Source organism: Seriola lalandi, unplaced genomic scaffold (genome assembly GCF_002814215.2).
Source record: "Seriola lalandi dorsalis isolate HSWRI2012SDOR001 ecotype SW California unplaced genomic scaffold, Sedor1 jcf7180002054570, whole genome shotgun sequence".
Lineage (NCBI taxonomy): Eukaryota > Metazoa > Chordata > Actinopteri > Carangiformes > Carangidae > Seriola > Seriola lalandi.
The window spans coordinates 2,550,684-2,577,336 of record NW_019525123.1 but is presented as its reverse complement, the minus strand read 5'-3'; the positions used below and the strand labels follow the sequence as shown (position 1 = coordinate 2,577,336).

Sequence of the window (26,653 nt, the reverse complement as noted above, 5' to 3'; positions counted from 1 at the left end):
TAAAATGAATATCAAACCGACAAGAGAGAAAGGCGGATTTAAGGTGCTCCTTTTATCTTTATCTGTTGAGTTCGTTCCACGGAGCAAAAAAAAAAACTCCATGTCGGGTTTTGCTATCTTTCCCTCAAATTAACTTTAATCGTAAAATATATAAAGCACCTCGCGCTGTCCCTCTCCCCGCATACACGTATACGAGCCAATCAGGCGCGCAATAACTGCCGACACGTATGCTGAGCTAGCGCGCGGAGCGGAGAAGCGCCTGGCAGATCGCAGCGCAGCGCGAGGCAGCCAAGCCGCTGTCCGTCATTAGCTGAGAGTGTGACAGAGGAGTGAGAGAGGAGAGAGAGGGAGGGAGAAAGATAGAGAGAGAGGGGGGGAGAGGACAGAAGGAGGTCCCGGTTCAAACAGACACACCGGTCTGAGAGGAGAGAATACGAAGAAGAAAAAGGAGAGCGCCGGACACCGAGAGAGGGAGAGAGTGAGAGAGAGAGAGAGGGAGAGAGAGAGAGAAAGAGAGAGAGAGAGAGAGGGAGAGAGAGGGAGAGAGTGGGAGACTGACAGGCGTTACAGACACTAGACGAACCAAAGCGTCGACATGAGCGGTCAGTTTGAGGAAGATATCCACGACCGGGGCGAGAGGAAGAGCAGTAAATCCCCGACGCTGCTCTCCTCTTACTGCATAGAGAGCATTCTGGGCCGCCGGAGTCCCTGTAAGGTCAGACTGATAGGAGCGCAAAGTTTGACGGGTCTGCCCGGCAGAGGAGAGCTCGACAAAGCGGCTGACGGTAAGTTTACTTTGAAGTGGAATTAATGGAATAATCTACATGGGTCCTTTAGGAACATTGTAGAGGATAAACATGAAGGTTAGACATAACAAAAAAGAGTCTTATGCTCAAAGTGTGTAGTTAATGCCTCAGGAGGAGTTTCTTGTCATTGCCATCAACTCAGCACATGTTTACGGAGAATAACCTCGTTGGTTTCGTAATAGTTGGCTAATAAATGTTTTCTAAACTTAACAGTTGTAAAGTCTGAAGACATTGTTTATATGTCTATAGCGGTAACCTATTTAAAAAGAAATGTTTGCTCTGCTTTTCACAGCCATTTTGTTATTCATTATTTTGACATCTATGACACGCTTCTCTCTCAGGATCAACGAAAGACCCCCTTTCCCTCAGTGCTGACATGCACCTGCCACCCAAGCTCCGCCGGCTGTACGGACCCGGGGGGAAGTACCTCCACGACCACGCAGAGAAGCTGGACAGGGAGCGACTTCTCCTGGAGCACGCCAGCGACAGCCTCAAAATCAGCCAGGCGCCGCAGGTGAGCATCAGCCGCAGTAAGTCCTACCGGGAGAACGCGTCACTGAGCCGGGGGGAAGGCGACCAGAGCCCCGGGGAGGGCTCGGAAGACAGCAGCCTGGGACTGGTGGAGCTCGGTCCGTTGAAGTTCGAGGAGGACGCCGGGAAGGAGGAGGAGAACTGCGCGGACGCGGCAGCGCTGTCCCCGAAGGACGAAGAGAGGGAGAGCTTGAACGCCGGGGATGGGGACGTGAGGGACGGGGAGGACAGCGTGTGTCTGTCTGCGGGCAGTGACTCGGAGGAAGGGATGCTGAAACGGAAGCAGAGAAGATACAGGACTACGTTCACCAGTTACCAGCTGGAGGAGCTGGAGAGGGCTTTCCAGAAGACACACTACCCCGACGTCTTCACCAGGTAAGAAAATCAGACAATCTTAAGACTGGAAAAAATTTGTTTTTACATCCAAAATTTTTTACTGTACTGAAATCATTATTATTATTATTATTATTATTATTATTATTATTATTATTATTATTATTATTTTCTTGCATAGCCTATACGTTTACAAATTAAAACCCAAATTTGTAGGTGTATACCCTACATTTTAATTTAAATGCACACAAAACGTAGATTACTATAGTCTACAATGATAATGTGTCATAAGAATTTATTATTTTTATTGTTATTATCATTATTATTATTACTACAGTTGTCTGTGTTTAAAACAACCCCCCCCCCCAAAAAAAAACGTGCATCCTTGCTCTAATAATTTTATTCGGGAGGATTAATAAATTGCTCTAATAATTCCATGCATTGAAGGTGATAATTAATTGCATTTATTTTTAAATAAACAAATTCCACACGTCTTTAACAGGGCATGTGCGGATCACACCTCATAAAATGACCCAACACCAAACCCGTGCCTTGCATAAGTGAACACAATAGGCCTGTAAGTGCTAACACATTGGGGACATTTTGTTACCTGTATCCGCTATTGTTGATGCAGATGACAGCGGTATTATTCTCAGGAAGAATAATTACCCGGTGTAGCTCAGGTTAGCTGCTGGACGTGATACTGAATACAGGCTGCAAAAAAACACAAAATACAGTCAGGGCCTATAACCTCAAGCCCAAGGGCAGGTGTATTCGCGCAAACACACACGCAAACACACACACACACACACACACACACACTGAACTGCAGGGCATCATGATATGGATTTTCTGAGGGTTTTATGTTGTAGAATTGTTTTAGAAAAATACCTTATTAGGACTTTTATGCAGCAGGGCATAAAAACAAATTAACTCCCTTATGAATAAAATTTTAGACCTATTTTCTGACGCAAACCCGCGTTTTATGCTTGACAATAAACGCTTTTCAGATACTACAGGACACAAGAACCTACATTTTCGGTTTTATACTCCTTTTTTAACCATTGGGATTATTCATATTTTCCAATCGATTTACTTTAAGACGACTTGTAGGTCTAATTTGCACTGCAAGCCCATCTTGCAGCTGAAGGGAGCGTCAATTGCTTTGTGGCAGGCTAGTTTAGATGTCATTATTTCAACCATTATGTTGTTACAGTGACAGGCCTGGGCTAAGGAAAATCTAACAATCGCTAGGCCTATTTCTACCCATTCCTGACAGGGAAAATAGAATATGGCTATGGCGTCTTTCTGCATGCCAGGGAGGAGGAAAAAAGAAACAAGCGTATTTTGGTCGTCTTTTGTTGACAGTGAACAACAGGAGGGGACAAAACAGCAATTCTACGTTGCTTCCTAACGGTGGCCTATAACCTTGAATCTTTTCTTTCTGTCTCTCTGCCTTTTCTCCCTTCCTCTTTCTTTCTTTCTTTCTTTTTTTTTTTTTAAATTCTTTTCAGAGAGGAGCTCGCAATGCGCCTGGATCTTACCGAGGCCCGTGTTCAAGTAAGTGTCTCTCTGTTTATCTTTATCTGGAAAGAGAAGCCTGTGACTTGTAAATCAAATAGGGAAAAAGCAGCATCCTCTAATGTTTTATGTCCTCTATAAAATGTCCCTGGTACACAGCGCTGGATAATAGCCGGTGATATGCGTCACTGATTGAGGATCAACGATTACTGGCCAATTTGTGGCAGTAATTTATTACAGTAAAAATGTGTTAAATGGCCCCAGTCGCTGCGCAAGGAAGGTCTTTCCTGTTATTGAATGTTATTACACGCGAACGGGGGACGTTTTAGTGGCAATTAAGCCGACGCTGGTGATTCATAAAAAGCTCACTTAGTGCTGGAGCAAACACTGTCTATATTCCTGGGATGAGACGGTGTTTGAATTCCCATCAGAGGGGACAGAGAGGGGGCGAGGCCGAGGTGTGTGTGTGTGTGTGTGTGTGTGTGTGTGAGTAAAAAGATGTGTGTGGGAATAAGAGAGAGGAGGAAGGGAGGGGGAGGGAGAGAAAGAGGGGAGGGATAATGCTATTTGATTTCCCATTATGTGATTGCAATAGACCTGCATTGATCCGATGCTTTGCACTCGGGAGCGAATGACAGACCATTAAAGGTGTTTGCTCCCCGCTACCCCCACCCCCACCCTCCATCCTGCTCTCTCCATCCCTCCCTCTCCTTCGCCTTACACTGAAAGCGTGGCTTGCATGTCGAAAGCCCGGGCTCATAACCAGAGAGACAGTTCAAACACAGTGGAAGCTCCGAGAGGTTATGGCCGACGGTAAAACAACAGATGTCTCTTTAGGGGCCGTAGGTGAACAAATCACTTAACGGGCGCCATCAGGAGGTGATAAAAACTCATAAATTCCCGAGGGGCTGTGTAATGCTAAACAGCCCTCTGGGAATAATGTGTGTGTGTGTGTGTGTGTGTGAGTGTGTGTGTGTGTGTAGTCCCTGTCGCTCAAGCTGGTTCGTTCAATCACTTTGCTCATGTTGACATTTTGCTCATTGTGAGAGCCCCGTGCTTCTGCAGTGCAAACTGGGCAACAGTGGATGCGTGGGAAAGTTAAATACTCTCTTGGATGGAAGTCACTTGTTCTACATCTCTTAAGAATTTAATTTAAAGCGCATTAATTGTTATTGGAGCCAGTTCAGCGGTAATTTTCTGGATCTTTTGTTAACACCGCTCTTAATTATCTCTCCCCACCCAGCAGCCCGTCTACACGGACGGGGGGGTTTAATTAGACAGAAAGTAGATTTAAGGGACCGTGAGCGGCAGGGTTTACCTGGCAAGTAATTACCGCTGACTTTCCGCCTGTTGGCCACCACCTGAACTAGACAACTATTAGAGAACACTGACACAACACTGAATAGAGTCTGGTCATGTTAACTATACAATGACACATTGCTGTCATGTTAGCAGGGCAGGGAGCTATATCCTAGTTTTAAATGTGTATAAGCTGCATAACTGAACAGTCTTGAGCTTTGCTTGTAAGCATCTGTCTTGTCATTCAGACAGGAGGAGATGCCTCTTTGTGTAGGGGAAATTGCCTATTTATGTAATTATTGTAAAAAAAAAAATTTAGATTTCTTTCCTGTTTCTTTTATCACTTTGATCAGTATTTGACTTATTAGAACCAATATTCTACTGCCTTTGTCATCTTCTTTGTTTTCTCAAAACCTTCTCATATTAATCTGTATCTTCATCTCTGCCCTCAGGTGTGGTTTCAGAACCGCAGGGCCAAGTGGAGGAAGCGCGAGAAGGCCGGGGTGCAGGCCCACCCGTCAGGCCTGCCGTTCCCAGGTCCCCTTGCGGCTGGCCACCCTCTCAGCCACTACCTGGAGGGAGGTCCCTTCCCTCCCCACCCACACCCAGCCCTGGAGTCTGCCTGGACGGCTGCCGCAGCCGCAGCAGCGGCCTTCCCGGGCCTGGCCCCACCGCCTCACAATGGCTCTGCTCCACCCCTGGCCACCCCGCTCGGCCTGGGCACTTTTCTGGGCACGGCTGCCATGTTTCGCCACCCTGCCTTCATTGGACCCACTTTTGGCAGGTAAGCTGCACCCATACACAGACCTCCCTTGGACCTGATGTCTACTATTCAGAGCCCAACAATCATTGTACTTGTAGGACATCACATTTATCCCTGTATTTACAGTAAATGACTACAATTTTGTAGTCAAGCACATGTACAGAACAATGCACATCCGCAAGCGAGCTTAAAATAAACTCCCAACACTTCATGCAACTCTAATGACTGATGGTTACAGTAATCCTCAGTCACACTGCATTACTGTTTATCTAAGTGTCTGATATAAATATGTTATACTTTTAACCACTCACAGTGGTGTGTAATCACTCTGTCAAATGCCTTAATAAATTAACCAAACGTGTGATCCTGTCAGACAAGCTGTGAGGAGGGGTGGCACTGCACACACCATATGCCACAATTAGCTCCCTTCTCTCTATTATACAGCATTATTAACCTTGTACTCTCCATGTAGTCTTTCATATTAGGGAAGCCAGCATGCAATAAATGGCATAAATCTAGTTAAGGATCATTTTAAGACAACCTGAGAAACCTAAGAGGAAATAAAATACATCTGAGGCACATTTACAGGCAATGGTTTCCCTTTATACTGCTGTTACACGAACAGTATTTTGAGTAAACACCGCTGAGTAATGTGAGGAGAAAGAGGTTATAAGGCATGATTAGTTTGAAAAATAAGTTATCTTGTAATGAATTATTTTACCGTGAAAACATGTTTAGCATCCATTAGTGTTGTAGATGGTCACATTTCTGTCTTCTTTCAGGCTCTTCTCCAGTATGGGTCCCCTGACCAGTGCTTCCACCGCTGCAGCTCTTCTCCGTCAGCCTGCTCCTCCTGTAGAGAACCCCTCCCACGCAGGGCCTGTCCTCCCTGACCCTTCCGCTTCTTCCTCCACCTCCTCTTCCTCAGCTGCAGCAGACCGCAGGGCCTCCAGTATCGCCGCGCTGCGCCTCAAGGCGAAGGAACACTCGGCTCAGCTCACCCAGCTTAACATCCTGCCCACCGGAGCCGCAGGGAAGGAGGTGTGCTGAACACTCAACACCAGCTCTAGGCCCCCCTGTCCCGGGCTTACGTCCCATTCCATGACACCCCTGTCCCACGTCCAAAAACCCATTCATACCTCTGAAGGCTGATGACCTGATGTCCCGTGTTCAACCATCCCTGTTACCTCATGTTTCCCCAACAAAATAGCACGACCAAATTCAAAAGAGCACTAGCTAAAAAAAAGTGTGTGTTTGTGTGTGTGTGTATAATAATTACAGCTATTGTAACATTGTTTCATGCTTCATTGTTTAAACAACAATAACAGCATTTTAAGCTTAGAAAATTAAATTCTTTTCAATATTTCTTGAGATTTTATCAATAAATTAAACTTAAAATTACGTTCTGTATCATCACTTCAGGTATAATGTATACTTTTACATAGTATATAGATAGTACAAAGCACACATATCGTCAGTGAAGGAATGTAACAATGTACATTGAGTTCTGTACTTTAAACTTGAAGTACTTGTACTTTACTCTAGTATTTCCATTTGTTTCCACTTTAGACTTATACTTCACTACAGAGAAAAACAATGTACTTTTAAATCCAGTACATTACTTTACAAATGATTTAATTCCGATTTCTAAAACATCTGCTGATCTTACAAAATACGAAGCATTGTTATAGATGGAACTACCCAACAGTATGGAAAAAATTAGATCCATCTCAACCAGCTACAACAACCTGCTACTCACACAATAATGCCTTAGGAATAATACTTCAGTATTATAACACTCACAGGGGCCATTTTCTGTATTCACTGCCAAACTTTTTATACTTAAAGTTTAAGTTTATAAGTTAAAATTATATATATATATATATATATATATATATATATATATATATGTATGTATATATATATATGTGTATATATGTGTGTGTGTGTCTATGTATATGTATATATAGACCTACATAATACTTCTGTACCGGCAGCAATCTAAAAACAGTACTACTTGTAACTAGTATTTTACAGTGGGGTTTGGTTGCTTTTACTTATGTCTCACACACGTGCGCGCGCGCGCACACACACACACACACACACACACACACACACACACACACAAACATGCACGCATACAGAGCTGAAGAACCGCAGGGGAACCCAGACTTTTAGAAAGGATTCTTGTGCTACTTCAAATGTGGACAACCCGAGTGCTCGACATTAACACTGCTTCATCTGTATGCATTGATGTGGGCTGCGCCAGTCTGCGTCTGTAATAAAGGCGAGTTGGAGGAGGCCCCCCCCCCGCCCCCAGAACCAAAGGAAACCTGTCCATAGACCTTCCATAGCCTTCTCTACAAGCCTGACCTCTCCACGCTGCTCGCCTGTCCAGCAGAAACACTCAGCCGCGAATCAAACCGGAGTTATTTATGGTCTTTTAAAACCACGTCAGCGGCAAATCACACCCCCTCGACACACACACCTTTGGTTACCACAGCAGTGGCATCTCCGCTGAGTCTGACTCCAGGACACGCGAGCAAAGTTGAGACCTGAGATGTTTCTCTAATGACGTGACGGTGTGAAAGAAAATTGTACATATTGTGTAAAAAAAAAAAAAAAAAAGGGGGGGGGGGATACGTAGAAGAAAAAAGGATGATTTTCAAAACAAGGTCGTGTATATTTCAGGAGACCGTGTTTTGATGATTTGCACTCGGTGTAGTGTTTAATGAATGTCGCCCTGTGTAGAATTTCACCTGTGTTTATGAATTATTAGGTTTTTAGATAATTATTTATGTCAAAACTTTTCCCCGAGGAACTGAGTGAAGGACAGTTTTTTTTTCTTATTAAGTGCTTGTAAGTTTCCTGGTTTAATAATGCTAATTTGAATAAATTACATTGGTAAAATGAGTTATCTTTTATTATTTCAAATTCCTTTAAGACTGACATAGGCCTAAACCAGGAAAAATAAACAATGTGAAATAGAATATTATAGAAATATTAATAAAAGGTGTTATGAAGAAATTGTGTTTTTTGTCTTACATTGAAGAATAATTTTGCAAAACACAAATTCTTAAGGAAAACACAATTTATGGGAGTTCTTTTTTTTTTTTTTTAATCTATTATAAATCATTTGAGGGTTATTGAAAGCTGGAATGGGAAATAAATATCCATCCACCCTCAGTAACAGATTGGTGTTCAGAATACCTGCAGACCAGTTTAGAAGGATAAAAAAAAAAATTCCAATGAGAAATTTATCGCCGCAGAGAGCAGAGATGTAGGCGCACTGCTCCACCTGAATAAGGGAGAATGTATTAGGTGCATAATCCAGTGCGCTGCGTGCGTCTGTCCTCTTCAGCGGAGTTGACAAAATACTGACCATATATTCATGAGCTTAATCCCCAACATGTGAAACGCGCGACAAAGGCGAGGGGTTTTCAATTAGATCGCCCACTTTATGTGTGTGTGTGTGTGTGTGGGGGGGGGGGGCGTCACAAAACTTCCTTTAAAACCCTTTAAAGGCGCTAAATTGGTCTTAACATCTGTAATGCAGTGTCGATGGAAGCGAGTCCCCTTTGTCATTAATGAAGTAACAAACCACTTCATCAAACGGCTTTCACACACACACACACCTCGTAGAGTTAATTCCCCCAAATCCCCCCCCCCCCCCCTTTTTGGATTTTACTACTGATGCAGGACCATTACAGCAATCAATGGTTATTCTCCTCCGTTTGACCCATCTATGGTACCCGACCAAATCGCGTGAAATTACCCCGCGGATTAATGTAGTCCCTCTTTTTATTGTCTGCATCTGTGAACACCCTTTTCTTATTCCTTCGGCGCTCTTGTTTTATAGATCTGCAGGTCCTATACCTGTTAATCATTCAATTTACTCTAAACACGCATGGAATTAGATCAGATAAGGGACGGATGGAGAGATGCTATATCTGTACATGAATTTAACCTAACACACACGCGCGCGCACGCACGCATGAACGCACGCTCAACCTCATACAAAGTCACCCAGCTGCTCTTTGGAGCATAATGCAAAAAAGGAGGAGGAGGAGGAGGGGGGAAAAGAAAAGATAAAAACCAATTTTCTCCTGCGCACAGACCACCATCTACCATGTTTTTTAAAATTCCTATTCTTTTGCTCAAGCTCAGTGGAGCGTGTGTGTTTTTTTTCCTTTATGGCCCTATAGGGTTTTGATGAGATTGTCCGGGGAGTTTTAATCTTATTGTGAATATAACTAATGAATGGCAAACCAATTTGTCCCTAATATCTGGGGAATGCCGGGAGGCGGGTGACCTGCTGGGAGCAAGGCTTAAACTTTCTTTGCAGCGCAAAAAGGCGAGAAAATTGAAATGCTGTAGCGGGGCAATAGCTCTGGATTTATAAAGTCACACTTGTTGGATGTGTGCTCTTTCATTCCAGACAGGCCTGTACCTACGTAGGCCATGAGGCTCCATGAATGATCATCATAATGAATGTTGATATAAAAAGGGTCAATACAGTCCAATCACACCGCATTTCCTTGCAAATTGGCTGCAAAAAAAAAGAAAAAAATCCTACATGATTTGGCTCAGTGTGTCAATACACTGGGCCTTAATGCCCCCGCCCGCCTCTCACAGGTTAACCCAGGTGTCCAGAAAATGTCTTCCCACTGGCTTGTGCCCATTTTCATCGCCGCCATTCCCCTGTTCTCCCTTTCCTTCCCCCAGCTCTTGGGTTTGATTTGGACCGTGATTTGGATTCTACCTGGCCTCGTTTCTCCCACCACGTCCCTGCCTGAGAGAATAGCCCCAATCACTCCACAGCCTCAGCCGGATCAGTCCTCACTCAGTCCCCGGGAGAGGAGCTCTAAAAGGCGCTTTGATGAACAGCACCCCCCCCCCCCCCCCCCCTCCTCCTCCTCCCAGGCGGAGAACCGCGGCCCCGATGAAAGACCTGAATAGCAGGGCCATGGCACTCCGCTCCCCTCTCGGATCGCCCCTTAATTCCCCGTCTCTCTTGCTCTCATCCAATTAGCTCAGTGTATTAAGCGGTTTATCGTCTCATAACGCCCTTTCAGCTCCAACAAGGGAGACACTTTGCAATAGGACCAGCTCTCCTTTTGACACCCTCTCTGGTGCTTGTATGTTCCACCGCGCTATGAATAACAGGGACAGAATAGGGGACTAATTCCCTCATCAAAGCCTACCTTGTCCATCGCTGGTCAAAACGACAAGCAATAAAGCTTAACACGACAATACAAAGAGACTTGTTCGACCTTATTAGCTTAGCAGGGTCGAATTAATGCAGGGACTCAATTTGACTGGGTTTACTCCAAACTGAGGGGACAAAACGGGGCCTTCACTTAAAAACCTGCAGCCTGGATAGTGGGAATAGCAGGCCTACAGTGCACATCTCCTGTGAGTTGAGGTTGATTAAGTCTAAGGAAAATAGAGAGTTAAAAAAAAAAACAGGCTAAGCAACTGTGGGAGAAGTAGTTGAGCTGATATGATTTAATAAATATGTAAAGTTATGAGCAATAGGCTGTAAATGCGCTCAGACACTTTCTCTCACACACAGCCCGTTCTATCCATTGCATAGTGAATCATGGTTTAAGTGTTCAGCCCACTTAAGGTTGCCTTCACAAGTCACAGTGGTTTGAAGTGATTTGTGAGGCGTGCAGTGTTTATGGAAATGCACACCGCAGGATGGTGTAAAAAATCCCTTGACTGTATTAACACAAATGAGAATTCTTGGAGGAAAACGGTGAAACAAGCAAGTTACAGACTGAACTTTGTCTCCAGCAGAGGAAATACATACAGAACTCAAAGTGTAGCGCAACATGACAATATATACCTTGCCTTACAGTTACCCTTCTATTATCAGTGAGCAGGAGTTTTACGGCAATACTGGATTTTTACATGATCTGGCATGAATGTAAAGAAGCGCCTTAATCTAACAGGTATTTAATTCTCTAGATATTCCAAAAGCAGACATTCCCGTCTGAATTTTCTTCTCTAATTTTTCTCAACCCCCCCCCCCCCAAATGCACTACGACCGGATACTGTGATATTTTATATAATTAAATATACCATAAAAAAGGATTTTATCAATATCATTGATTCCTATTCAGAAGTCACTGAAATCTCTCATTAGTAAGGCAAAACTCCCCAAAATTTTGTAATTAATAATGTAATTTGAAAGGACAAAGCCGGTGACAGCTTCTATTTTTCTTAGTGCAAACAAATCCCGTTTAAGGACTTAAACCAATGATGTGTCAGCCGAGCCTTTACGCTACACAAAAAGATGTAAATCCACATAAACAGGTCACGTAGTTTTGTTAAAATAATTTTGAAAAAAAGCTCAGTAATTTCTCAAAGCAGCTTGGCACTGTAGTTTTCAGCAAACATTACTCAAACAAGAATACATGGTGAATTTGTTGGGGACTATTTTCAGTTGTGGATTCATACACATTTGGTGCATAAGCAAGCATTTACAGTATGTGGTTTAACTTTAAATAATTTACAGTGCCCCTTGTTTATGGTAATGAAGGAAAATATCACCAAGTGCAAGAGAGAGGATCACTGATGTGTTTTTCATAGTTTTTGGACAACAGTGAAGCTCTATAATACATGGGACTGCTGCATGCAGACAGTAGCTGTTAGCAGGATCAATTCACTGTAGCTTTTGGTCTTTTCATGGGATTTATTAATAAGAAATATTCTTTAAATATGTTTATAAATGAAGATGCCCAATTCTACATAATGGGGATATTTTGTTGATTCTTTTCATTCTCATTTTTAGGCCCTAAATGTCACTTTCATGTCATGTTTACTGTATTACAGTGTGTTACTGTAACACAGGAAACATGGAGATGTTACAGGATATCCATCACCCAATCTGTCACCCCCCCCCCACATTGCAAATGACACAAGATTAACATCTTATCCATTTAGCTTTTTATTGAGATTTTAGTATCAAAAAGGTTGTCATCAATATCAAAACATCCAACATGAAATATTCTAGTCATTACAAAAAAATCATTACATAAACCCTCCTGAGCAATACAAGTTGGATATGTGGAAAATTACACACATTAAAACACAATCGGCACAGAGGAGGGAGGGTTGAAGAAAAGGGAGTGAAATGGATGAAATGGCATCAGTTAAACAGAGGCGGTGGAGGAGAAGGAGATCAGCTGTTCGATACGGAGACAAAAGAGCAAGGGAGCAGCACGTGTGGCCTCCTTCACCCTGTCACTCCCTGTATCCTCCTTACTTCTTTCTTTCATCGTCTGATCTCACACACACACACACACACACACACGCTTGGGATGAATGGTGGTAATCAGAACAAGTGTCCGATCGCTGCAGGCATCCAGTGGTCTTAGTGGCCGGGGTCACTATCATTGGCTAATTAGCTTTTGGAGTATGCTGGCTGCTCTGAAGATAAGTCATTTTTACACACACTCACATACACACACACATCTGAGCACAGCTAGCCTCCATACACACACAATAGACTGTCATTTAGGTATGATTGCTACTCCCCTTTACCATACAGAGTCAGGGTGATGGGGTCACGCCTTAAGTGTGTGTGTGTGTGTGTGTGTGTGTGTGTGTGTGTGTGTGTGTGTGTGTGTGTGTGTGTGTGAACAGAGTGTCTATGTGAAGAAACTGGAGGAGGAGAAAGAAGTGACTGGATTTTAAGATGAGTCCATTAGGTTTAGGGAGGGTGATAAGGAGGTCAGGAGGTCAAAGCCCGAAATCATCCACGCTGCTATATTCAAAAACCAAAAACAGGAGAAGATGTGGTTGAATTTTCAAATCTCCAGCTTTGAGTCCGACGTTGAAGCCTCTTAGTGGGGGTGCCTTCTCAGACGTGTGTGTGTTATTTTACTTGAGGGAGGAGAAAGCCTGGAAGAGTTTGGCCAGGTTAATCTCCGAGTAGCCACTGGTGGCCAAGGCTTTGTCTGGCACTTCCTTCAGCTTCTGATACACTTCCTTTGTCTTGGACAACCCGTTTACATAACCTGGAGGAGAAGAAAGGAACGAAGAGTTATCATTGTCGGAGCTCAGTGGAAGATCATTCAGCTCCTCAACTGCATCAAAGTCAATACTACAGGCTACAGCGACATGTCCATTAGCGAGTCCCTCCTGGATGACTCTCACCCCCCTCCACCCCTATGATTGGCTTCTGCTGAAACCAACTGTAAGAGGAGCAGAGTGCCCACCACCTTTGTCTTGTCACTAATAAACACTGAGGAGCATATCACCCTTAACTGGAGAGCAAACAGATCTAATGCTATCTGTCAGCATTGCTATCACTTTGAGGGCCGGCAGGGGGATCACACAGAATTGGACTGATGGGTCGATGGCGACACGTGTGCGCACACACAGGATCATAAGATCGATAGAAAAGCCCAACGAGAGCATGGAGTCAATATCATGTCCCTGTTATCCCTTCAGGTGGCCCGTAATAAAGCCAGACAGAAGACAGAGAGCTGACTATCCTGGGCTGGGTGGCCACCAAAATCAAATCTTTACAATATTATACTGAGCGTCAAGTGTGGATGAAGTATCATGAAACCAAGTAATAACACACTATCAAACCAAAGAGTGCAGCGAGTTACATCTGGAATAATAGTGAGATGACTGGAGCAGACGCTGGTGAAGAAGCAAGGAGACGGAAATGAGCTTGAGAAAGTTCTGTTTGGTATTGATTTGATTTTACAGCAATATTCATTCTCACTCATATAGATCATAAACTGTGTTTTTTTATCTTTTATAATAAAAAACAACAATGAGCCAAAAAAAACTCACAAATTGTTGATCACTTGACAGCATCAGTATAATATATATGTAAACCCAGCCCAGGGAAAAACCCACCAATCACAGTATCAGCAGGGAATTAAGTCCAATAAGCTCCTCTGATTGTAAACAGAATTAATACATCAAGTGCATAGACACATCAGGCTCAATCAAAACAAAAGCATCAGAAAAGCACAATGTGCACAAATGATCATGTAAGAGGGAATTTAAAACATTTTTCTGTGGTTATCTTCACATGTATCGTAACTGCTGTTTGTAAAAGTACAGCTTTGCGGTCTTAAAAACTTTCTGAAGTGGAAGAACTTGTACTGTAGAAAATAAAAAACTACAAAACGAAAAATGTTCAAGCATGTTAAAAAAATAAGATTTATTGTTTTAAAGAATTTGACAAATGACTATTGGCCAGAAAAATGATGCTTATAGCCAGTTAAAACTGCAACTAGAGCTAAAACAATTAGTCAATGAATGGATTAGTCAACTGAGAGAACAATCATTGTAAAAGCCAAAAACTCATTGTTATTGCTTCAGATTCCTGAATACTTGTGGTCAACGTAAATAAAGTGAAGATGTTTAGCTTCTGGTCTGTTGTCTGCACAAAACAAATAGTCTACGAGGGATGTTTTTTTTTTTTTTTTTTTAAATCAAATCCTTTCATTTAAAAAGAGGGAATAAGGGAATGTTTGGTATTTCCTGCTTGATGAATGACTAACTAATGAATCAGTTGTCAAAATTGGTGGTGATTAAGTTTTTGCGCATTAACTAATCAATTAATCAACCAATTGTTTCAGCAGTAATCCAAACCCTGAGCATCAGCAATAACACTAAAAGTAACAGTCATCATCTGCAAAAGATGTTTTCAGAAGTTCTAGCTATACTGACTTCTATATGTGAGCATGTCTGTAATTTATCTAGATGACATGCTGTGTACAAAGACATGAGTGCACACACACACACACACACACACACACACACACACACACACACACACACACACACACACACACACACAGTCCATATGGCCGGTTGTCATGTCCTCGCCATCTCCACAGCCCTATCTCCTGTCTCGTCCTTCCTGCCCACTACATTAGTGGCTGCTGGATAAATACCAGCCCACTGACTGCCCAAGGGAACAAAGGTTAGATACACAGAGATCAACAGTGTGAGACACACAGACACAGACACACACAGACAATTGATGGTAGTTAAACACTTAAAAAGCACACCAACTCACAGTCATGGCGACTAAAAAACATCCAAGTGACAAACAGTAATCACACATGCATGCACACACGCATGGAAGATGGTGTGGTTGACTTAAACGTCAGCAGCAACTATTACCAGATAATCCTCATGTTAGCAAGGACAGGGATGGAGGAAGAAAAGGGGAGACGAGAGGCAGGGAGAGACAAACTAGTCTATTTATCTGGGGAATAGAAGGGGGTGATGATGCATGATCAAGCGAAAGCAATCATGTCATCATTTCTGAAAGGTAGGAGAAAATAATTCCCCCCCTCCCCTCTTCTCGTTCCTCACTCCTTTCTCTTTTCCACCTCAATCACTGTGTGGCGAACAGATAAAAGAATGATTTAAGAGTCACAGAGAGGAAAAGAAAGAGGGAGAGACCTTGCTGCAAGTCGGAGCACAGTGGGGAGTGCAGTTCAAATAAATAGCCTCCCTTAAAGAGCGAGTGTGAGGCAGAAGGAGAAGGGTAGACGGCGTTGTTGGGAAGGCCGAGACATGAAGGAAAGCGGAGAGGAGTGGAAATGGCAAGAAAGAGATGCAGACTAGAATGGAAGATGGAAAATGCCATGTTGATATAAAGCGTACTGTGGAGAAAAATGCAGCTTTAGATGCTGAAAACTTTGCATAATTAATAGCGTCGGACTGAAATTTGTCAGTGTCGATACCATCTATCTCACTGTCACACACACACATACACATGGACTCCAGCGCACACACACACGCGCACAGTGAGTGTATCAGGGGTTATCTTTGCTCTAACTAGGTGTTGTCACACACTCATGCACACTCTGGCGGTGCTGGGCACGAGTAGATCGGGGCTCTGCACGCTCTAACTAGGTGTAAATACAATAACAAGCCTGTAATTAAGTGAGCATGATGAAGTTAATGGAGATCGGCCATTCCGTCGGCCGCCTCCATGAATATTCTATTAGGCTGGTGGCGACGGGCAGCTGGAATAGCAGTTAATTTAATCACCACTCGGAGCACAGGGAAACTTCTTTGTGTGAGTGTAATTGCACAGAATGAATAATTGATTTGACAATCGCACCCGCGGATTTTGCCACCCCGCTTTGTATCGCCGGAGAAAGGGAGGGGAGCGTGGAAGATGAAGAGAGTGAGCGCGAGAGAAGGGAGAAAATGGAGAGGGAAGGGAGGAGAAGAGAAAGAAGATAGAGACAGAGTGAGAGGAAGAGGAGTGGAAGAGTAGAAGAGGACCAAATGCAGAGCGCTGAGAGGTGGCGGGGAAGCTGTCGGTAAATGGATCATTAGAAAAGCGCAGCTCAAGGACAATTTATATTTTATCAATGCAGCGAAATTACATTATTGCTCACACACGCAATCATACTGCCCACACTCAAGATTGAGACCTGGAGGGGAGGAGTGATGGAGGGAAGAGAAAGGCAACAGATAGATTGAAGAAAGGAGGGAGGGGGAGATAAAAACGGAGAGCAGGGGAGATACAGGGAGAGGAAAAGTGACATGAAATGATTTGAAAGTCATTGATACGGGATGTTCCCAGCTAAGGGACGGACAGCATGTTTTTTTTTTCAGTGTGTGTGCGCGCCTCTGTGTGTGTGCGTGTATAATCTATTAGAGATCTCCTGCAGCGGATGAAATTACCTCCATGTTTTACTTAGTCGCAGCAATCAGGCACAAAAATGCAATGTACATGTAGATAAGACAGGCACACACTTGCAAATGTGCGCGCACACACACAAACACACACACACACACACACACACACAGTTAAACTGATCAAATTACATTCAGCTTTGGCTCAGAGCTCTTTTATGTGAAGCTATTTTTACTTTAATGTGCTTTATTGTGGATGTGCAGTACACGTGTAAACATACACATTGTGAATGGCTGAGTGAAACATAAATAACCAGATATCATCAAAAATAAATAACAGAAGTATTGTAGAATATCAAGATACACTTTTGCCCAAGGGTTTAGTAAACAACAGTAAATGCCAACATAAGGCTGGTGATATTCTTTGTTTTCTATTGACAATAAACCAAAACCAACATGTTATTTCGTCTCTCGATATTTTCCAATCTTCCTCTCCTCTGAGTCGCTCTCAGTCTCAAGCTCATTCATTCCAACTGAAGACTTAAATCTTTAATAAGAGTGTCATCTCACTGAATCCACCTTTTGAGTTACTAAATTACATATTTATTATTTACTATCTAATGATCCTGGTCCTATTTTCTAGTGTTTGTTGCAGCAGAAGTTATTGTACTTTTTCCAGAGAAAATCCAGTCATTCTGTTCACTATGTGCCCCCCCCCAGACTGAGAACATGCTGCTGAGAGTAGCAATTGTAGAAATACTACTTCTGGTAAGCTTGTAGACATTCATATCATCTATTCTGTCACTCCTCACCTCGACTGCACCAGTTGAAGCCTAGCTAAGCTAACTTTAGCTAGCAGTTCAAACAACTATGAACCGCTGTCTTGGCTGCCAGTGAAGGTGGAGACTTGAGTGGGACTGAAGTTAGTTTTTTAAAAAGTAAGTAAATGGTAAATCTGTTGGGGACTATTTCTATTTTCAGGTGTGGATTTATACACCTTTATTGCGTTGGTAGGCATTTCTGGCAGCAGGACGTTGAATGAAATTGAGTCAAAATGTTCACAGCAATGGAGGAACATGTCGCCCAGTTCAACAGTGTGGCTCACTGATATATTCCTAACAGTCTACGGACAACTATGGAGCTGTGTGGCAGAGGAGTAAGATACACCAGGCTTTGGCAGACAATACTTGTTTGCGGGATCAAATCATTTTCTGTTCCTGTATCAAAAGTCATATAAGAAGACCAGTGCTTCCATACGTTAACTACTACTGAGCTCAAGTGGTTGCGTTTCAAACTTCTCCCCACTAACACAATGTCTACCCAGCTCTTCTGCTGGTCACAGGTGAAACCAAGACGCTGTTGTAAATCTCGATAGGTATGCACACCCTCGCACAGAGATACCGGTCTATGCGTGGACATAGACAACAGAGTAGAGTAGGGTGTATAGGATTCTATGTCTCCTCCCTGTAATCTGAGCAGTGTGCCCCCCGGGTGTGTAATGCAGTAATATGGGGTATTACTGCCCCAGGACCAAGGGATAACACCTTAAACCTATACTTTATAGCAGCATGAGTATGTGTATACATGTATTGTTATCTATGTGAGAAAAGCCGTGGTGTGTGTGTGTGTGTGTGTGTGTGTGTGTGTGTTAATCATTTGCTGGAGACACTGGTTTGTCAGTGTTACACGACAAGCCAAACAGATACAGTGATACAATGTAAACCATTGAGCAATTCACAGTGACCTACACCTGTCTATCCAAAAACACACATCTGCTGTAAATGTGACCTCCTCGCTGGGTAAAAAAAAAACTAATGCAATCCTCCAAGTACTATATTAACTAGAACATTATTTATTTATTTATTTGTGGGCGAAAATATCTCGCTCTTGGTATGAAATCATACCAGCCAATATCATTATCAGCCATAATTATGTAAATATAATCATCAAAATAAGAGTAATGTGTGTTTCAGTTCAGTTATGGTTGTTTTGTGGAGCTCTGATGAGCTAAACACCTAATGTTGCCTCATGCGGTTATTTCCTCCATTATATCATCAACATGACATTATACTATGTTTAAGTGTAACTTCAAGACAGCATATACAGAATGGCAACAACAGCAGTGAGTTAATGCAAACTACCAATATAATTAATTATTAAGTCTGTTATTAAAAAATGATTTGCTTATTGATACTGAAAATATATTTAAATGAAAACTCCTCTGTCCGATTTCGCTCCACATTTTTGTGGCTGTCACTGTGACTCAAGCAAGTCCGAACAGTAAAAAAGGGGACTTGTTGTGAATGTTAACTCTGTAGAGTGCTGGGCGGTGCTGCACACCACCGGTAGCGGAACAGTGCTGGGTGTTACAGACAGAAGGCAGCCACATATTCTGCCTCTCAAACAGATTTTTGGGACCATTCGGGCAAAGCGGAGGGCTTGTGTTTAGAAAACCCTCCAACAGGAAGGGGGGTGATTTGATGGACTGGCAGCTAAGAGAACACAGGAAAGTACTTGGTTGTGGAGGCGCAATAAAGCCAGTAACAAGTAAACACTATGATGTTCGGACATTGTATGATGCACAGCTCCTGGGTGGCCCAGTCCCTCCAGAACTGTTCTGTGTCCCCTCATATGTGGTCCTTTACAGCCCACTGAGACACTTTTCTTACCATTTCAAGAAGAAACTGAACCACCAACTTTAACACACAGATGTTTAACTTCAGCACAGAAAGACATATGTAGTAATTATAAATCCAAACTGAAATGTTTGCTGCATGTCTACGGGGATATGAGCTCTTGTATTTGGTGTATTGACAGAAATCTAAAAAGGTTTCACTATGTGTCAGGGGGTTGTTGTTACCAACTTTTGAGAAACCCAGAACTTTTCTCTAATCTTTACTTTTTTTAGTGGGAAATAATAGTTTGACGTCTTCAGGCCTGATGAAGGTTGTACAGAATGAAACATGATAAACCAGCAGTCACAGTGTACAGGAGGCAAGAATTAGTTAATCAACCAATTTAGGAAGCCAAAATTACTCATTGGCTTCACCACTCCAAACTCACAGACATATGCAACTTGTAACATGTCAAACAGGATATATTTTGAGGTGTATCAATGAGAACCACTGGTCTACAGTATTGTTTGTAAGGTTAACCCTTCGCATATGAAGTGCGTCTGATTTTGAAGTAGGAAGTGTAAAGACAGCACATGTGAAACGTCTTTCTTTTTAGCTCATCACTGTCTTTGGACTGATTCCTGGCTGCGAGACAAGATGCTAAACTGCTCCGCCAGAATCTACAGTAATGTTGCCTCATCTTTGTTGTATGCACTATATGTTTGGCCTTCTGCATGTACGTTAAACTGTGAGCACACATCTCCAGGGCTTTACCACACAGTAACAAATATACTGTACTGTGTCGTTTTGTGAGGTACAAAATACAACTGAAGCTCGGGAACAGAAAGCGCAGAGTGGATCAAAAACACTGCAAAGCAACATAAAGAAAGGAGGAGAGTCAAGAATTGATTGGCGATGATTTCTTGCATCTGGGCAAAGACAGAAATAAAAGAAAGCAAAAATGGAGGCTATAATCATGTTAGTACTCCTTCCCTTCCCTCCCTCCTCTACACCAGTCCAATCCCACTATTTCAGCTCCCTCCATCTTCTGAGTGGTCATCTGTTGATTACATGTTATATTTACCTCTGCTGTCTCATTCTTTTGCTGCCTCACTCAGGTCCAGCCTGGCACACACACTCACAGTATTCAGGCATACATACATAAATAACATACATACATAAATATTTAATCAAATAAATAAATCACTCGGCCCAGCGGCCCTTTCTAATCAAGTGACATCAATCAGGGAGAACTATGGGTAAAGAGGCCTTGTGGCTGACGCCTACTGAGCGCGCCCAGAGCGCTGGAGTAGCGTCTATTTGAGTCCAAGGGGGAAATATACGCTCCATGTCCCATTATAGGAGAAGGGCTATCCTTTCGTCAGCGCGCCCATTACTCCCCCTATCATTTCCCCAAATCTAAAACCTGTTTTCAATCAACACAGCCAAACGAGTGCCTGTCCAAGAGAGGGAGAGGGAGAGAGAGAAAGGAAAGAGAGAGCAAAGGAGAGAAAGCAGTAGAGATGGACAGTGAGGGTAGAGGGAGAGCGATGGAGGGCTCTTTCCTTCTTTCTTCCAGTGATTGGAGCGTTTTGCATTCTGTATGTGTGTGTGATTGAATCCGTCTCCTAAATTAGGGCTGTCGACTCGAGGAGCTGAATGTCCTTAACCCCCCTCCCCATATCCAATGCCCATACTCGGTTACTTTTGTGTGTGCGTGTGTAGGTGTGTGTGTGTTATGTGTGTCACATCATTGGTGAATATTGTAAGTGCAGCCTGGGTAAAAGGTTTACGTTGAGCCATTGATTGCTAATGCTATGTTGTATGGGTATTTGTGAGGAAGCATTGTTTGGACATCAAAATTCAAACTTCAATAGTAGTTCTGGTAACTTGATTTCACTTCCAAAGGCAGTATTTCAATGTAATAATAAAAACAGCCCAAAAAAAAAAAAAAAAGAAAGGAGAAATTTAAGATTTAAAAATGCAGGCCTGATTTCACAACTAATGCTGCGCAAAATGTAGAAAAATAAATGCTGTAATCGGAAGTAAAAGACTTCTGAAAGTTGGGAACAAGACCTAACAGTACAGTAACAAGTGACATGTATGTGTTCGTGTAGTCTTACTTTTCTCATCACCCTGTAGTACTTTGGTGACAGCGTAGTCCCAGTCAAAGATGAACCTATAGAAGCAGAGCTGGTTGTACAGGGCCTTCTCGGAGTACTGTAGAGAGAACAAAAACAGTGTTACTTCAATGAAAACACGAGACGAACAAACCTGCCACACACTCTGATCAATATAATGGCAAAAACATTTCATATAATGTAAAACAGCTAACCTGTCCCCACTCTTACCCTCCCACCCTCCCATTATCTCCTTATTTCTTTCTTTCTCTGTGCTTTTCATGTTGTGCTAATGCAACATTCAAGCCACATCACCTAGACCAGAAATTTAAGCATCTGAGTGGGGAAAAATAACGTCAGCTTCCTGGTTGTAATGTCAAATCAAAGGTAATGTTTTCTGACAGCCAAGACATCTTCAACACACTAAATGAAATACATTGGAATAATCTATATAGGTAACATGAGGCCAGAGATTACTGTTGCACTTAAAACATGAGGTGATGGCCTGCTGTGACTGACGGAAATTAAATGATAGCAGAAATCCTGAACTTTATAATAACGTTAACCAAGAAATTGTATTAAGTGTGGATTGATTACATCATGGCCAAAACTTGAGCCGCTTCATAAGTTCAGTATTAGTAGTGATACCGACCTGGCTTATCAGAGGCGTCAACAAACCAGTCGCAAAATGGCAAAACAACCAACGTAGACAGTTACATCTTAATCAAATATGGTATTAACACTGATTTAGCCAATTAAAAATAAGCTATACACTGTTTGTACCTGTTTTCACTTGTTAATAACTAAAACTATGTTACATAAGGAGAGTAGCTGTTTTAGGCTCAAATTCCATTTATTCGGTGTGACTACAAGGCTAGAAATGAGAGGTAATCATATTGGAATAATGCATGTAGAAGTACAACGTTTACACATTTAATTGAATGGTTGATCAACTTCAACTTTGTACTGGGTCCAGCTTCTCAAACATGAAAAATTGCTGCTTCTTTGCGTCTTTGCGTTTTGGACTGTTGGTGAGACAAAACAAGACATCTGAAGGTGTCATCTTAAACCTTGGGAAGCTGCGAAGGCCATTTTTCTCCCATTTATACACAAAAGGATGAACTAATTAATTGAGAAAATATTTGGCTGATTAATAATAATGAAAATCAATGCATGAGAAGCCATCCTCAAGTTAGAATAATGATAATAATCTTTTCTTGTTCCGAAATGGTATAAATGTAGCATTATTATCACCTCAAACTCGCTCAAACTTGGAACACACACAATTTGTCACCACTTGTTCGATACAGTTAACAAACCAACACTGCTACCATCCTTTTTATTTCCTCATTGTGTAAGAAGGTTATTAGTTCCTATTATTTTAGCATAGTGAAGATCATGACAGGGCGTAAAAACTGATGAATAGACCCGGTTTATCATTTTGAGAAACGTGTAGACTGAACGTGCACCCCGCTCGTAGGACTATATCTCCCTGAAAACATCTCCCTTCCTCTGTGTGACACAGTAAAGCAAGAAAACAAATTTGCTTGCTTTGTTAATCTCCACTGCAATTAACTGAAGCCACACGACAGCCTGCCAGAGGGAGAGAGAGAAGAGAGAGAGACGGAGAGGATGAGCAAGACAGAGGTGGGAGGGAAAAAGAGGAAAAAAGAGCAAAAGAGAGAAAAGGGTAAAGATACAGAAAGAAGAGAGAGATGGAGAGAATCACAGACAGTGAGGAAGAGAGAGAGAAAGAAAAGAGGGGATCGGGCCTGAAATACCCTCCCTCATAATAGTTTGTTGTGATAAGCCATTGTGAGAGAGGCATGCGAACAGCCGAGGCTGTCAATTTGATTAGCCATTATACTGCATGTTTAATTGCAGTTATTGGCTCGTCATTTCCCTGCTACGCTGGAGAGGGCACGCTAAGCCCCGACCCCACACTGCCATCAGGTGTGCGCCGAGTGCTTTATTATTACCACCAGGAAGAATCCCCTGATAATTCCTGTGTGTCAGTATCCGTGTGTGTGTGTGAGTGAAGTGAAGAGCTTGTGTGTGCCCATTATACCTGCCAATCGGCAATGTGCGTAATTGTAATTTCAGTTTTTACTGCTGTGGCATAATCAAGTGGCAAGAGTATCTAATGCAACTAAATGTAAACTATGTGATGTGTGAATATGAGCGAGTGGGTGAATGAGTGTGTGTGTGTATGTGTGTGTGTTTAATGGCTTTCTATGGCTGCCCACATGGCACGCACAGCTGTTGACCGTTGATGCACTGTCTAGTCAACAACCAAACCATGCACATCCCATAATGGAGCCTCGGTTACGGTTGCCAAGGTTGAAAAGCTCGGTCGGCACAAACACCGCACACCACTTCTTCCTCTTGAAAATAACACACACACACACACACACACACACACACACACACACAAACACACACACAGAGCAGCACATTCAAACAATATAATGCTGATTGTGGGCGGGCCAGTCACTGCATACTGATTGATTGACAGGTGTCAGAAAGGCGTGGCCAAAATGTTACAGGGTTGTTATTGAATTTAGAGCCCCTCAACCCCACCTCACTCTCTCCCTAACACACACACTGCAACACACACACGCCTATCTCGTCATTCAGCTCGGCGCTTTGTTCCTGCTCTGACACCATTTCAATTTGCTCCACAAATCTGCAGCATTTTCAGCCTGACTGCCTAAGGAGCAAACCAGCTGTGAAATTGCCTCTCTCCCGGGAGCGTAGGACCCCCCAGCCCCCACCTCGTACCCCTTGCTCCTTTGCCTCCCTCTTCCCCGACTGACTCCCCCTTCCCCAACTGACTCCCCTCCCGACACATACATACAGATCCCTGCGCATGTACACATGCACAAACACAGTTAAGCTCAAAGGAAGTGGGATATGTGTGTGTGTGTGTGTGTATGTGTGTGAGAGAAGAAAGACAGCAAGGAGACAGGATGTATAGAATAAAGAAAAAAAGAAATAAGAAAAGGAGGCTAAATCTTACAAATTGATCCAAACCACAGAGCAAAAGTGTAAAATGGTGCACACAATAAAACGAGCACTCAAGACTTTTTCAGAGTCTTAAAAACACCTGTCTCAGCCTTTGAGGGGACACACATGCACACACACAAAGACACATGCAACCGACCTCCAAAGAACTTTTGCGTACTATACTGTCGCTCAGGTACACCACTGAAGCAGTTAATGAAAAGGTAGTCAGTCAGACAATATGTCTGAGTTTGTGGGGAAAGACAGTGCAGCAGGCCCAACAGAGTTTATAGAGGATGGAAAGTGTGCAAGCTGCTGAAAGACTACAACTATTCAATGTCTTGACATAGATATGGCTTAGAGGAAAAATATCGCAGTAGCGGTGACACAAACAAGGCCTCAGCATTACACACTTTTCTCTATACTCTGCTCCAGCTTAGCTGCAAACACGCGTTGTAAAAACTGAAGCTCTAAGCCCTTACACAACTGCAGCTGCAGAAAGAGAGAGGGAGTGAAAAAGGGAGGGAGATGGAGAGAAACAAACATACATTTTCCCTCAGCTGTGAGGCCACAAGGCTTTAAAACTCTTGAGCTTTTTAGATGCGATGAGCATTATTGCCAGTTGTGGTAGTCACGCCGATCAGCTTCACAAGACACCATAATGAGTCAATATATGTAAATCTTTACTAGGCAAACACGGCAGGAAACAAAGGCATTTAACTGGTGCTCTCGCCCGCAAGCCTCCAACGATTCAGCACCGGTAATTTCTCCCCATTGAAAGGCATAATTGCCTGCTATTTGAAGATATTCATGCTCAATTTTTGAAATTAATTTCAATTGGGGGGAAATGTAGAAATGTCAGCTCCAGTGAAAGGGATTTGATTTCAATTATCCTCACTCAAAGGACTGTGATTTCCAAATACACTTAAGCAAAATTATGACAAGAATTTTTGTTCGGCAAAATTCAGTGTTTAAAGAGCGATTAGGCGATAATGGGGCAGCTTTGAGCCGGCAGTGAATGCAGCCGTCTCCCTCTGAAAGGCACTCAATTATCTCTGATTGCTCCCGCTATAATGTATCAAATAGAGATACCTGCTATTGCCGTAATTTGTGTGAAAATTAACATGCTGCAATTTCCACTAGAGGGAAAAAGGGAGCTCTAATGGGCGCCTGAGCGTACATCAATAAAACGAGGAGAGAAAAAGAGAGAGACAGAAAGGGAGGGTGAGAGGAGGAGAGAAAGAGCAAGCCAGGAGAAGAGAGAATGAGTGTAAGAGCTAAGGAGGAAGGGAGGGGAGAGAAAGAAAATGAAAAGAAAGGAGCAGGGGAAGAAAACATTGAATAAAAGGGAAAGAAAGGGAAAGTTAGGACAGAGATTTGAGACAGGGTGAGAAAAAATAGGCTATTTGAGTTAAGCGCTGTGGAGGGAGGGAGAAGAGAGAGGAAGAGAAAGAAATTTAATTTACTGAAAATATTACAAATTGCACCTGTGCATAACTCCCCCAAATTACCAACCAATCAAGGCAGAGTGCCTATTACTCTCCCATTACATGGAGATCAGATCACGCTCTGAATCTGTGTCCAGAGAGAGAGAGAGGGAGGGAGGGAGGGATAAAAAGAAAGAGGCAGAGCGAGAGAGACGGATGGAAGGAGGTGAAGAGAGGAGAGGCAGCACCCACAGCGATGGTAAATGTACCATGATGCAAAAGAGAAAAGGGAAAGCAGAGTCACAAACAAGAAGCGCCTTTACAGAAGCTCTGGCACAAACAAACGTTTTTAGTGTAGCGAAAGACAAAACCCTGATTGTCTTTCTGGCTGGTGCTGATATTAACTTAATAATATATGATGATACTGGCAGATGAAAAGCATGAAGGGAATTTAGCCAAAGTCTAGCTGGATGCACAGAAATCTGATGGTGCTTCCAACAAACCAAAAAAAAAAAAAAAAACTTAAAAAAGCACCTTTCAGCAGGAACTGGTGGATTCCTCCTCATCTTCTCCTCTTGTTTGAGCATAGTCTATC

The 26,653-nt window shown here is 42.8% G+C and overlaps 2 protein-coding genes across 2 annotated transcripts in view; one reads left to right on the top strand and one right to left on the bottom strand.

Moving 5' to 3' along the window:
• Window positions 1-213: 213 nt before the first annotated feature.
• On the top strand, window positions 214-6,654 carry arxa (aristaless related homeobox a). Its single transcript, XM_023416849.2, has 5 exons — window positions 214-785; window positions 1,148-1,712; window positions 3,185-3,230; window positions 4,943-5,274; window positions 6,036-6,654. Exons 1-5 carry the CDS (start codon window positions 596-598, stop codon window positions 6,301-6,303), a joined length of 1,401 nt encoding a protein of 466 aa, XP_023272617.1. The 5' UTR covers window positions 214-595; the 3' UTR covers window positions 6,304-6,654.
• Window positions 6,655-12,192: 5,538 nt separating this feature from the next.
• Window positions 12,193-26,653, bottom strand: part of pola1 (polymerase (DNA directed), alpha 1) — a 54,499-nt gene continuing 40,038 nt past the window's right edge. Inside the window, exons 36-37 of the mRNA XM_023416980.2 lie at window positions 21,632-21,728; window positions 12,193-13,280 (exon numbers count right to left, since the gene is read on the bottom strand). Coding sequence (XP_023272748.1) covers window positions 13,144-13,280; window positions 21,632-21,728 — 234 coding nt within the window. The 3' untranslated portion in view covers window positions 12,193-13,143. The remainder of the gene's footprint in view (window positions 13,281-21,631; window positions 21,729-26,653) is intronic.

What these genes read in the sequence shown, in the direction of transcription:
- arxa (XM_023416849.2), top strand. Translation starts at nt 596, where the DNA reads ATGAGCGGTCAGTTTGAGGAAGATATCCACGACCGGGGCGAGAGGAAG. An exon ending in TTACCGAGGCCCGTGTTCAA is followed by an intron (nt 3,231 to 4,942) that starts GTAAGTGTCTCT and finishes CTCTGCCCTCAG; the next exon opens with GTGTGGTTTCAGAACCGCAG. An exon ending in ATTGGACCCACTTTTGGCAG is followed by an intron (nt 5,275 to 6,035) that starts GTAAGCTGCACC and finishes GTCTTCTTTCAG; the next exon opens with GCTCTTCTCCAGTATGGGTC.